Source organism: Pelophylax lessonae, assembly GCF_965119305.1.
Source record: "Pelophylax lessonae genome assembly, chromosome: 3".
NCBI lineage: Eukaryota > Metazoa > Chordata > Amphibia > Anura > Ranidae > Pelophylax > Pelophylax lessonae.
Genome location: NC_138770.1, coordinates 142,091,454 through 142,106,019, shown reverse-complemented (window position 1 = coordinate 142,106,019; position 14,566 = coordinate 142,091,454). Strand labels below are relative to the sequence as shown.

The window sequence follows — 14,566 nt, the reverse complement described above, 5'->3', positions numbered from 1 at the left end:
CAAAGTAGTGTATAACCGCTCAGATCCAAGATCGCGGTCAAGTGGACCGCGATCTTGGATCTGAGCGGTTATACGTGTTTTTTATTTTTTTTTCTTAAATGAGACTTTACAATCACTTTAAGAGCTTTATAACTGGAAGAACATAATTACTACATTCATTGTCTTTCCCTCCATTTTCACGTTTAGTTGACTATTAAGTTACAGGTGTGCTTTACTTCTAATCCTCAATATAGTATTTTATACTGTTGAAATATCAGTCATACTCTCACAGGTACTAGAAAGGTTAAATGGATCCCAGAAATTAAATTGTTTTGGTTTGGTAGGCAAAGAGGAAATTGGAGAAATCCCATGCGTCAAAGAGGCCTTTGCCGGCACCAATGAGATGTCTGTTTCCAGCTGACTGTCTAATGAACTTTGCAAATGCGTTTAATTAGCATAGACCATATGGTTCACAAATCCCTAATGAAACACCGCAAGTCGACAAATATTATCATTCTTTTTTTTATGTTGGATTAGTTGTGCGCTTTTATTTATTTTAGCTCCTCAGAAGATTCAGTAAGATGCCAGATTAACACATTATTGGTGCCTTATAGGTGGGAAAGACGGGAGCCTATCTGCAGTTTCTCAGTGTCCTGTCCAGAATGCTGATAAGACTGACTGAGGTGGATGTGTATGATGAGGAAGAGATAAATATCAGTGAGTTGTTTTTCCTTAATGACATATTATGGATTATTTCAGTTAATTATAGAAGCTTACAAGATGGTAAGCACTGCCGAGGTTTAAGCACAGTACCAGCAAACATGTTGGAAGCCTACACAGGTGCACGGCCTCACCAGCACTAAAGGAGAATGCATACTATTAATAGGACTTTGAATCAAAATTGATGTGTAGGAAGGCTGCAGAGAAAAAAAAAAGATGTACATGGAAGAGCTGGTGCAGAAAAACCTGAAGTGTTTATTATAACCAGCGAAGTGTGTCTAAAGCGCAAACTTTTTTTAATTTAGATTTCTATTTTTTTTTAACTCTGCATTGCCAAATGCTAGGGAGCACAACTTAACTAAAAGATTATGTATATGCTTGCATTGTGCCTCTCAGATGTGTCTATTTTGGGATGACAGACCCCTTGTTTTTTAAGATTTGTCCCATTATGGGCAGTTTGGGGCTTATGTTATTCATTCTTACAAAATAGAATGAATCAGGAAAATACTGCATTGTGGCCTCTAGATGATAATAGGAAATAAATACTTATTTACTATGATTGACAATAACCCCTGAGGATTGGGACTTTTGACGGCAAGAATCAGGACTTGAGTATGAAAAAATATAAATTTTATTCTACATATAATAAAGATAAATTATACATAATCACATATCAAGTATATAATAAAAACAAGGTCATAGATACGTCTTGGAACCAGAAGGGTCTGAGGTGTCTGGATCGGACTAGACGCGTTTCGGTCCAAATGCCTTTCTCAATGGTCCACAAAACACCAGAGCTCAGACAGATATGTAGGACCTCTGTGAAATCCAGGACGTGAGACCAAAAAGATGGGCCTTAGTGGATGAGAAAAAGGCCTTCAATTGACTGTGGCCGCAAATAGTATATGCTAATCAAATTAGGTCTATACAGGATAGACTAAAGCAATATGTTAATATTTGTATGGGTTTCCAGGGGAGATTTCAATATTTGTAAGCCAAATACACAGTGGTATGGCAAATGACAGTGAGAAAAGAGCTCCACGGACAGAAAATCCCACGAGGATCTCCAAAATGAGGTCAGAAACGCACAGGTCATCTGTAAAATAGTAGTAGGATAGGTATGTCCCCCAATGGATTTATGATGCTGGGACGTGTCCAGCCATGCACAGCGCGCCGCCATTACTCTTATGCACAGACCTATACAGGCTTGACATATTCCATGTCAACAGGGATGCATGGCTGGACACGTCCCAGCATCATAAATCCATTGGGGGACATACCTATCCTACTACTATTTTACAGATGACCTGTGCGTTTCTGACCTCATTTTGGAGATCCTCGTGGGATTTTCTGTCCGTGGAGCTCTTTTCTCACTGTCATTTGCCATACCACTGTGTATTTGGCTTACAAATATTGAAATCTCCCCTGGAAACCCATACAAATATTAACATATTGCTTTAGTCTATCCTGTATAGACCTAATTTGATTAGCATATACTATTTGCGGCCACAGTCAATTGAAGGCCTTTTTCTCATCCACTAAGGCCCATCTTTTTGGTCTCACGTCCTGGATTTCACAGAGGTCCTACATATCTGTCTGAGCTCTGGTGTTTTGTGGACCATTGAGAAAGGCATTTGGACCGAAACGCGTCTAGTCCGATCCAGACACCTCAGACCCTTCTGGTTCCAAGACGTATCTATGACCTTGTTTTTATTATATACTTGATATGTGATTATGTATAATTTATCTTTATTATATGTAGAATAAAATTTATATTTTTTCATACTCAAGTCCTGATTCTTGCCGTCAAAAGTCCCAATCCTCAGGGGTTATTGTTGTTCCATATTTATCAGGGATGTTGGCAAGATCCCAGGTTTAAAACACAGATTTCGAATTTATCTTCTCTATTTACTATGATTGTACACACCATCTCTTGCCCATAATGCAGTATTTCCCCCAAACACTCTATTTTTTTCTCAAATAATTTTTATTTAAAGTTTTGCAGTTTAAAAGAAAAAAAAAAAAATACCCACAATACAGTTTCAAAAAGTAGCACATTGCTTATAAATCTACTCTATTTTTAATAAATGACTAGCATTCAACCTGGAGGAAAAGAGCCTAACAACATTACGTTTTGCCAAATGCACAAAGAACAAAATTGCCAACAGTTTTATAGGACACATAGCTCAACAATATTTTTTTAGAAATACACCCTTTGTGTATAGACAGCAGCAACATTTGGTTCTATAGTACAAACAGAGCTATACCCACCTACAAATACTGCAATGTACACTGTTCATTCTGGCAGATATGCAAGATTGCCATTCTGGATATGGAGACAGATCATCTGGGTACAGAGAGATGCATTTTGAGTATGGGAGATCATTCTTGGGGCTTAAAATTCGATTTTAGACATCACTGTTGCTATTGTGTATCTAATATTAATTCAGCTCCTGTTCCTTTTCATGTTGGTGTATTTGTGTCTGCTTTTCCAGGCCTTATAAAGAAGTCTGAGCAGAATTTCCATCAGATCTTAGACATGTGGCCCAGTGAGGATTTAGTGAGGAAGATGGACTTTGACTACATGCTGCATGATCCTAAGTATGAAGATGCAAGCATCATCTCTTCTGATTTTCTCAATGCCAGCACTGAAGGTAAAATAATATATTGTTTATTCCTGGGCTTATTACATTAGAAAATACCAAAATGCATTTCTATATAAACTGCATTGAAATCATTGCAGTTATCGATCTACAGCATCTTTAATGAGCCAGGGGTTGATGATGTTGCTATGGGTTCCTTGAGCAGTGGGCAATAACAACTTTTACTTCTGCATTATTGTGCTAGCATTGTTTTGGTACCAGAGCCACTTAGCAAAACCAGCTGCAAGGGATCAGTAGAGCTTTCTCCTTTTGATTCTCATGTAGATAACCAATGACACCAATGATTATATTAGCTGTCTGTAAGGGTGGCATTCTTCCATCAATGTAAGAAGCATTCTTCCTCCTGGTCCCCAATGCTAGGAGTATTCTTCCCACTGACCAGTAATGTGAGGATCATTTTTCCTCCTGATCTGATGTAATGAGCATTTGTCCCACTGACCACCAATGAAAGAAATATTCTTCCCACTGACCACCAATGTAAAGAGTATTATTCCCACTGACCACCAATGTAAGGGGCATTCTTCCTCCTGGTCACCAATGTAAGGAATGTTCTTCCCTTTGACCACCAATATAGGGATCATTCTTCCTCCTTATGACCAATATAAGAAATTTTCTTCCCACCAACCGCCAGTATGAAGAGTATTCTTCCCAATGACTACCAGTGTAAGGAGCATCCGTCCCACTGATCACCATTGTAAGTAGCATTCTTTTCACTGGCTGGCAATGTAAGGAGCATTCTTCCTACTAATCACCAATGTAAGGAATACTCTTCCCACTGACCACCAATGTAAGGAATACTCTTCCCACTGACCATCAACATAAGGAACAATCTTTCCACTAACCACCACTGTAACAAGGCATTCTTTTCATTGTCCAGCGGGGTGAGGGGGCTCTTCTCCCATTGACCACCAGCGTGATAGGACTAATATACCATGAGCTGCAGATATAATTGTTTCTAGTTGGGGTTTCCTGAAAACCTGAACATTATTTGAAGGGTTTCTGCACAGTTAAATAGTTGAGAAAGCCAATCTAAAGTGTGTTTTTACATTTCCAACAAATCTCATTGTGTGAAGAAGGTGTGAATTTGAAAGTTAGCCAGCTCACCCACCATGTGTGTCAAGATAAAACGATCAACACATCAAACAAATTAAAGGTTGTCTTTTTACCCAGCAGAGGGTACAACACCTGGAAACTACCTACGTGTTTTAACTTCCTAGTTACCTATTGCTAGGAAACAACAGTAGACAACTGTGAAAGCAACCAACATTTTATATTTCTGCTAACACTGAATAATTTAACACTGTGTATGACCATAATGACGCTTGCTAGGTATTACATATTTTTTTTAGTATATGCTGTTACCACCCTAATTTATTATAACAGAGTTCAATTGGTTCACTATTATTTAATTATATTTTCCAGTTGAAAAAGGGTTACGTTATAAAAAAAAAAAATTCAGAGTTTCATAATGCTCTCTACTGTAATAATGGGAATATCTGTGCCGAAGTCTGATGGTGCCCACAGACATTAGAGTTCCATTGTCCTGTAATCATGACAGTCTCTTTTGACATCAGAATTATCCACAGGGATTGAACAGAATCTTTGACACACAAAGTTCTTCCAACTGGAGTTTTTGGAAATTTACCTACAACAAAGGGCTGAGCAGCAATTCACAGCCCACACAATTCTGAAAAATTGAGAAAGAAGTATATTCATTTCACAAATATTTCATGGTATTTCCTAATGAATGAGGTCTTTCTAATCTTCGTAACATAGTTCATCAACATATATACATTTATTAGTGTAGGCTTGCAAAAAATCTGTGATATTAAACTTCTAGGAACTGGTGGCTGTAATAATGAATGACAGTCAGCAGCTACATATACTTCCTACTGGCTTGCCTGCGGAGGAGGGAGGAGGGGGCCGAGCTTCTGAGGGACGGCACTGCGGCGCCGTATACGGAAAGTGGGGAAGGGTACCTGTCAAAAACAGGTACCCGTTTCCCCCTCCCCCCTGAAAGGTGCCAAATATGGCACCGGAGGGGGGGAGGAAACAAAAGAGCGGAAGTTCCACTTTTGGGTGGAACTCCGCTTTAATACCTGGTGCGCCTGCCATGACCATGTCACTTCCTGTTCTAGCATGACAAAACAAGTGGAAACATTATTTTATGAAAACAATTTCAAAGCTTCTATGAAGGGATTTCTAGAGAGCTAAGGAGAACGGTAGCAGGAAACAACACAGTAGCCTCCATTCACAAGTACTGTTAGCTGGAATGGCAAGAAGAATAGCAATGGTCACTTTAGTTTGCCCTTTTTTATTTGCACCAACAACCACATTTTCTGGACAAGCTTTCGAGTTATGTCCCCTTCTTCAAAGTCCAAGCAATACTAATACACAAAGTTTTAGCAGAATGTTAGTAAGACAATCAGAGGCGGCTCTAGGCTTTGTGAGGCCTTAGGCAAAACTTAAACATGAGGCCCCACTCATGCCCATAGTGGTAAAAATAATTCAAGCAATAAAAATTAACTGTATAAATTGCATTTATTAAGAGCCTAAATAAAAATAATACTTGAGATCCTCGGGAGGTTTTCCCAGCTTGAGATCCTTGTGCGGTGGATGGAGGGTTGACGTGCTCATACGCAAAACTCCTCATTGGCTGGCGGGTGTAACTTCAGAAGTCTTAGGTTACGCAAGAGGTGAGTGTGACAGGGCTCCTAATGCTGCCTGCGTACAGCAGCATTAAGGTGTCCTGTCACCTCTAAAATAAAGTCACGCTGCAAAATCAGCTGTTTGGTCGCCATGAGGTTCACTTAAGTGAGACAGAGCTCTTAATGCTGCCTGAGCACAGCAGTGCTAGGATGCCCTATCCCTCAAAACTAGGGTAACACGTTAGGCAAACTAGGCTGACGCAAGTTCCCTGTGAGCGCAAGGCCTAAAGCCTAGTACGCACAATAGCACAGCAGGGGAGATCACTGTACTAACGTCAATTAAGAGACTGGGGCGGAGGTTCACCTTCCAGCAGGACAACCACCCTAAAGATACAGCTAGAGCTACAAAAGAATGGTTTAGTTCAAAGCATATTCATGTGTTAGAATAGCCCAGTCAAAGTCCAAACCTAAATCCACTTTAATGGATTCAATTTAATTTTGAAGACTTGAAAATAGCTGTTTACAGATGCCCTGCATCCAATCTAAGAGGTGGAGCTATTTTGCAAAGAAGAATGGGGAAAAATTTCACTTTCTAGATGTGCAAATCTGGCAGAGACATACTCCAAAAGACTTGCAGCTGTAATTGCAGCGATAGCTGGTTCTACAAAGTATTGACTCAGGGGGGCTGAATACAAATGCACGCCACACTTTTCAGATATTTATTTGTTAAAAATTTTGAAAACCATTTATCATTTTCCTTTCACTTCACAATTATGTACCACTTTGTGTTGGTCCATCACAGAAAAATCCAAATAAAATACATTTCCTTTTTTGGTTGTAACGTGACAAAATTTCAAGGGTTATGAATACTTTTTTGAAGGCACTGTATAATCCTCTAATACTGAAGCTCCCTTTAGTTTGTGCGACACTTTAAATGATTTGGTTTGGCTGCACAGTTTGCAGCATTTTTTTGTTGCAGGGCCTAATTCCTTTAATTGTGACTTCATTATCAGAATTAAGTTTCCTGATGATTAGATTACAGTATCTCACAAAAGTGAGTACACTCCTTACATTTTTGTAAATATTTATTATATTTTTTCATGTGACAACAGTGAAGAGATGACACTTTGCTACAAAGTAGTAAGCGTACAGCTTGTATAACAGTGTAAATTTGCTGTCCCCTCAAAATAACTCAACACACAGCCATTAATGTCTAAACCGCTGGAAACAAAAGTGAGTACAACCCTAAGTGGAAATGTCCAAATTGGGCCCAAAGTGTCAATATTTTGTGTGGCCACCATTATTCTCCAGCACTGCCTTAACCCTCTTGGGCATTGAGTTCAGCAGAGCTTCACAGGTTGCCACTGGAGTCCTCTTCTGCTCCTCCATGACAACATCACGGAGCTGCTGGATGTTACAGACCTTGCACTCCTCCACCTTTCATTTGAGGTGAAAGATGCTCAATAGGGTTTAGGTCTGGAGACATGCTTGGCCAGTCCATCACCTTTACCCTCAGCTTCTTTAGCAAGGCAGTGGTCGTCTTGAAGGTGTGTTTGGAGTCTTTATCATGTTAGAATACTGCCCTGTGGCCCAGTCTCTGAAGGGAGGGGATCATTCTCTGCTTCAGTATGTCTACGTACATGTTGGCATTCATGCTTCCCTCAATGAACTGTAGCTCCCCAGTGCCGGCAGCACTCATGCAGCCCCAAACCATGAAACTCCCATCACCATGCTTGACTGTAGGCAAGGCACACCTGTTTTTGTACTCCTCACCCGGTTGCCGCCACACACGCTTGACACCATCTGAACCAAATAAGTTTATCTTGGTCTCATCAGACCAAAGGACATGGTTCCAGTAATCCATTTCCTTAGTCTGCTTGTCTTCAAGCTGTTTGCAGGCTTTCTTGTGTATTATCTTTGGAAGAGGTTTCTGGGATGACAACCATGAAGATCAATTTGATGTAGCGTGCGGCATATGGTCTGAGCACTGACAGGCTGGCCCCCCACCCCTTCAACCTCTGCAGCAATGCTGGCAGCACTCATACTTCTATTTTCCAAAGACAACTTCTGGATGTGCGCTGAGCACGTGCACTCAACCTCTTTGGTCGACCATGACGAGGCCTGTTCTGAGTGGAACCTGTCCTGTTAAACTGCTGTATAGTTTTGGCCACCATGCTGCAGCTCAGTTTCAGGGTCTTGGGAAACTTCTTATAACCTAGGCCAGTCATGGCGAACCTTGGCACCCCAGATGTTTTGAAACTACATTTCCCATGATGCTCATGTACTCTAAAGTGTGGTTGAGCATCATGGGAAGTGTAGTTCCAAAACATCTGGGGTGCCAAGGTTCGCCATCACTGTAAGCCATCTTTATGTAGAGCAACAATTCTTTTTTCAGATCCTCAGAGGGTTCTTTGCTATGAGGTGCCATGTTGATCTTCCAGTGACCAGTGTTAGAGAGTAAGAGCGATAACACCAAATTTAACACACCTGCTCCACATTCACACCTGTGACCTTGTAACACTAACGAGTCACATGACACCGGGGAGGGAAAATGGCTAATTGGGACCAATTTGGACATTTTCACTTAGAGGTGTACTCACTTTTGCTGCCAGCGGTTTTGACATTAACGACTTGCCAACCGCCCCACGCATATTTACTGCGGCAGGGTGGCTTGGCAGTGCATAATCGCGTAGATCTACGTGATTATGAGCACGTAATTTCGGTGGCGCGTGTCTAATAACAGCGGGCGGCAAACCGCAGGAGGAGCGGACTCGATCGCTGCCGGCCTCTCGCGATCTTCGGCAAAACTGACAGGAGAGCTATCTGGAATGTAAACAATGCAAGACGGCTCACCTGTCAGAGAGGCAGGAAAAGATTGTGTGATTCAGCTAAGCTGAATCACAGATCTCTATCTGCCTCTGTTCAATCCACCCCCCCCCCCACAGTTAGAAAGCACACATATAACCCCTTGATCACCCCCAGTGTTAACCCCTTCCCCGACAATGTAATTTATACAGTAACAGTGCATATTATTTAGCACTGATCACTCTATTAATGTCACTGGTCCCCAAAAAATTTCACTTAGTGTCAGATTTGTCTGCTGCAATGCCGCAGTCCCAATAAAAATCGCTGATCACCGCCATTACTAAAAAAAAAAAAAAATCCCCAAATCTATCCCGTGGTTTGTAAACGCTATAACTTTTGTGCAAACCAATTATTATACGCTTTTTGGCATTTTCTTTACCAAAAATATGTAGCAGAATACAAATTGGCCTAAACTGAGAAAAAAAAAATTATTGGGAATGTCTTATAGCAGAAAGTAGAAAATATTGTGTTTTTTTGAAAATTGACGCTCTTTTTTTTGTTTATAGCGCAAAAACAAAAAAATGCAGAGGTGATCAAATACCACCAAAAGAAAGCTCTATTTATGGGAAAAAAAGAACATCAATTGTATTTGGGTACAGCGTCGCAAGACTGCGCAATTCTCAGTTATAGCAACGCAGTGCCGAAGCGCAAAAAATGGCCTGGTCATTAAGGGGGTAAAACCTTCCGGTGCTGAAGTGGTTAATGGCTGTGTGTTGAGTTATTTTGAGGGGAAGTAAATTTACACTGTTATACAAGCTGTACACTTACTACTTTACATTGTAGCAAAGTGTCATTTCTTCAGTGTTGTCACATGAAAAGATATAATAAAATATTTACAAAAATGTGAGGGGGGTACTCACTTTTGTGAGATTCTGTATGTCTGAGTTGGGTGGTTGCCTGAAAGCCAGCATTGGGGGTTGTTGGAATATTTCTATCTGAGATTCATCCGCAGTTATGATGGGTTGCAAATCTTTGATTATCTTTCTTATCCCTTCTAGTGCTGGATTATATGTGGTTACTAGAGGCACTGGTATTGATGATTTTGTCATTGTAACGTTCATGTAGAAGGAGTCTACTAGTGTTCTGAGATGTTTATTTCTATTTTCTGGGCCATCAGATACCACTGAATATGCTCAGACTGAAGACAGAAATACACATTTCAGAAGACTATCAAACTCCTTCCACAAGAATGGTTACAAGGACAAAACCATCAATAGAAGCATAATCACAGCCCCGAAAACCCAAAGTGAAAATCTCCTACAATACAAAGAGAAAAGAACAAATAACCTGTATGCCTCTAGTAACCACATATAATTCAGCACTAGAAGGGATACGAAAGATAATCAAGGATTTGCACCTCATCACAACTGAAGATGAAACCCTTGAAAGAAACATTCAAACAAATCCCAATGCTGGCTTTCATCGCTCTCTCTCTCTGCCTTATCTCACTAACTCTCTACGTTTAATTACCATTCCTGTGTACGTTTGTGTTTTCTTTTTCCTCAGAGATTGTCTAATTCTGATAAAACTTTGTGTATTAGCACTGCTTGGACTTTAAAGAAGTTGTAAAAGCATAACGTTTTTTATCTTAATGTATTCAATGCATTAAGATAAAAAGCCTTCTGTGTGCAGCAGCCCCCCTCAGCCCCACTAACACTTACCTGGGGTCCCTCTCTGTCCAGCGATGTTAAGGAGTGTCTCAGTTCCGGGATTCTCCCTCCTGATTGGCTGAGATACAGCAGTGGCGCCATTGACTGATGCTGTCAAAGTCAACTAGCCAATCAGGGGAGAGAGGGGCTGGGCCCGGGTCAGGGGTCTGTGTCTGAATAGACACAGGGAGCTGTGAGCCGGCTCGGGTGTCCCCATAGCATATATTCTACTGTGATAGCACTGTCTGTCACATCCCTAATAATTCTATGCAAATACCAACCTTCTAAATGTTAGTATTTACTTAGGGTTAGGTGTGGGCCCTATGTGAGAGTTCTTGGGGTAGGGAGATGTGTAGCTCATGTACTAAGCATTGCAATAGGTGGGGTAATATCTAGACCACATGTGTCAAACACAAAGCCCACGGGCCAAATCCGGCCCTCTGGGCCATTTCATGTGGCCCTCCAGCCCTCCTCCAGTCCCTGTGCTTTCTACTTTCCAGCAATGCCTCCAGCTTCCTCCCATCAGCAGCACATGTTAAGGGTGGTGCACTGTAATGTAAGGGAGGGTGGAGGACTAAACTTCTGATTGAGGCTCCTGACGTCTTATGTAAGGGTAGGGGATGCTCTGAACATCTAGTTTTACAACCGGCCCTTTTGAGGGCAATTATATTGCTGATTCGGCCCTTGATTAAATTGAGTTTGCCACCCCTGATCTAGATGGTTCAGGAATTATGATTAAGACCTGGAATGAGTGAAATGCGTGGCCTCAGGTGGGAATTTTGTAGTGTGTGTTGGAGTGTTCTTCATGCTCAATAAACGTAGGCCGGCCATACACAATTCGGTTCAGCAGGAACGATCAACTTGGATACAACCAGCGTGCCAGATTCTCTTATGATTATCGCTAGCAGCTGTTATAGCCGCTAACAATAATCACTGTCTTCTCCCGGCAGGGAGAGCTTCCCCACGCCCGCAACCCCCCGCTGGGAGCAGACAACGACTCGGCAGGAGGGATTCCCTGTCAGCACTGTCTGTGTTGATGGGGGAATTCTGCAAATTTCTTTTGCAGAAAAGAAATTTGCACCATGTAATTTTGTAGTGTGTGCTGGAGTGTCCGTTCTAAATGCTCATTAAAGTTAGGCTGGACATACACGGTTTGAATTTTGGGTGGTTTAGCAGGAAGGAGATTTGAACTATTAATGAGCAAGCTGAATATACCAAGTTGAAATCCTGCCGGATTCTCTTGCGATTATCCCTAGTGGCTGCTATAGCCGCCCGCCAGGAGAGGACAATGGCCTGGCAAGAGGGAATCCTGCATCAACACTGTCTATTGCAGAAAAAAAAAAATGTTCCTGCTTGTATGGCCGGCGTTACTGGATATTCTATACGTCATCAGTGTGGGGCCTGATCCTTTTGGCTTAGGTGGGGTAAGTGGGCACATTCGCAACATAAAGAGATGGTTCAGGAATTATTTCACAGGGCTACCTTGACACTTTGGTTGGGAGATGTTGAGCTAGGATGTGACATTTTACGATGCTTTTGTCCACCATCACCCTTATTTTGCTTTGTTAGGTATCATTACATATCTCTTCTTAAAGCAGAGTTCCGGGCATGAAAACTTTTTTTCAGTGAACATACCCCCGGGACAGTCAGGGCTAGTACATTCCACAATGGCTAGCCTCTGATCTGTCCCGGTTCGCACTTACCTACAAGAAGAAATACTCACTTTTAAAATTTCTTCTCCAGCGTTGCCATCTCTGTTGTGGGCAGCTGAAGCCAGCGCGATCCTCTTCTGCGTCCTCTTCCGCGTCTTCTTGTCCCAGAATGCGCCTGCACCGGCCCCTCTCGTCACTTCCGGTGCGGCGCCGCATTCCTCCACAGCTTCTGGGCATGCCCAGAAGCTGTTTAGCAGGGAATGCGGCGTCGCCCCGGAAGTGACCAGCGGGGCCGGTGCCGTCGCTTTGATTCCTGGGAGCGATGACGTTCAGCTTCCAGGAATCATCGCAAGACAGGAAGTGACGTCGGAGCCGCGGCACCAAGGGAGAAAGTAGAGAATAGGTGAGTATTTTCAATCTCCAATTACAAGGTGAGTGAAAAAAAAATGCCTAACTATCCAATTCCTTTTCAGGTGAAGGAGACCAAGCGGATGGGCACAAAAAAAAAAGTTTGTTTTTGTGCCCGGACCTCCGCTTTAAGAAGTAACATTTGTATGTTCTTCAAGCTCAGTAAAACACATAGTATGTTATTATCATGCCTGATTAATAAAACAGTGCAAAGAACAAAGCGCACCATGCTGTATTTATAGCAACCAATCAGAATCCATCCTGTACTGGTCTGGCTTTCATAAAGTAAATTCTTGATTTAGCTTATTATAGACTTGCGTTTTGCTCCCTGCAGTATTTATTGAATAAGACTTGACACATTTCAGTAAAGATCTCCTTTAATTCATAGTGACAGCTACCTTGCCCTAGTCAGCAGGTGTCACGTAATGAGAATGTAACGGTAACAGTGTATACAGGAATGTACGTGTTCTCCTAGATAATGGATTTTGTGTAGCTGCCATGTCCTTATTCCCAGTAATTGGTTGTTCATCTCCTGGGAGATGTGTCCAGTGTACCATTCCATCATGATTTCAATCTATCTGCCTGCTTGTATCCCTTCAATCAGGTCTTTGCATTGGCTCATCTTCTTTTGAATGATTTGATGTGCATTGTTGTTTGGTCTTCCCATCTGACAAATAATCAAAGTGCAGAATTTTTCTGTGTGTCTTCTCTACTACCTTTCTTCTTTGTGTTATTTTTTGATATGGGCTTCTGATAGATTTACTAGCTATATTTAGAAACTTTTGTTATATTGTTACTTTATCTATTATTTTGTGTGAATGCATTTGGCAGTGTATATGGGTTGCATTGCTTATTGTGTCTTTTATTTGTGTAAGATGGAGGCAGATAGGCTGCCTATGATTGATGTAGCTATTCCCAAAAGTAATATATTTGATGGGTAGTATGGATGACACTCAGAGATTCCCAAGATTACCCATAATATGAATTTGTAAAATCTATTTCCTGAATGAACAATAAAGATAGCCTTCAGCCAAACATTAAAATGTTTAATTAACTGACTCATTGCACACAGCGTACCTTCTCAGTGGTTCACATTATGGCCATAGCATTTGTCTTCTATGTCCTTTTGTCCTGTTAGCTGAAGCCCTGTGGTTGCTATATCTTTTCTGTGAGCTCCATGCACTCCTGCACATCCTCTGAACTTTCTGTAGCCTCCTTAAGAGGGAGGTTACACGTCAGAAAATCCTGTAACCAGGGGCTGTAGTACTACCTAGCAGCATTGTATACAGTTCAATGAATACTGATTAGTGGAATTTCATGAAAAAAACATTTTTTCAAACTGAGTTGACCTTTTGACTTAAGTGCAGCTCACTGACTGCTAATGCTTAGCATGTGCTCTACTGATACATGAGACTTTAATGACAGGTCCACTTTATATTAAGTTGTGGTGACAAATTGAGCATAAGGGAAAAGTGGGACTTTATTAAGCCCCTTTTGAAAAATAATCATGCCCTCTTGATGAAGTCAACTCAAACCAGCCTTCAGTCCTGGATGTAATGATGTACAGTATACAGTAAATCCAGCCATAGACGGTTCGATTTTCTTTCCTGCAACCACAGGAATTCCTCCAGAGCTACTGTGTTCTCCCGGTGGGGGGTCATGGCGAGCTGTCCCTATCGGGAGAAAACACAGTGATAACCGGTGGTGGGTCACTGGGAGCTGTCCCTGTCGGGAGAACACACAGTGATTGCCGGTGGTGGGTCACTGGGAGCTGTCCCTGTCGGGAGAACACACAGTGATTGCCGTGGTGGGTCACGGGGAGCCGTCCCTGCCTGGAGAACACACAGTGATTATTGCTAGCAGCTATAACCGCTGGCAATAATCCCATAATCCAACATGCTGGTTGTACCTACGCCGAACAATGAATTGACTTGGGTACAATCAGCCTGCTCATAGATGGTTAGAATCTTGGCCACTCCCTG

General features: G+C 41.8%; 1 protein-coding gene across 1 annotated transcript in view; it reads left to right on the top strand.

Annotated features, from left to right (window-relative positions):
* The window catches only part of GREB1 (growth regulating estrogen receptor binding 1), a 227,440-nt gene that overhangs the window by 179,700 nt on the left and 33,174 nt on the right, over positions 1-14,566 (top strand). The window contains exons 23-24 of the mRNA XM_082252227.1: positions 594-696; positions 3,195-3,353. Coding sequence (XP_082108353.1) covers positions 594-696; positions 3,195-3,353 — 262 coding nt within the window. The remainder of the gene's footprint in view (positions 1-593; positions 697-3,194; positions 3,354-14,566) is intronic.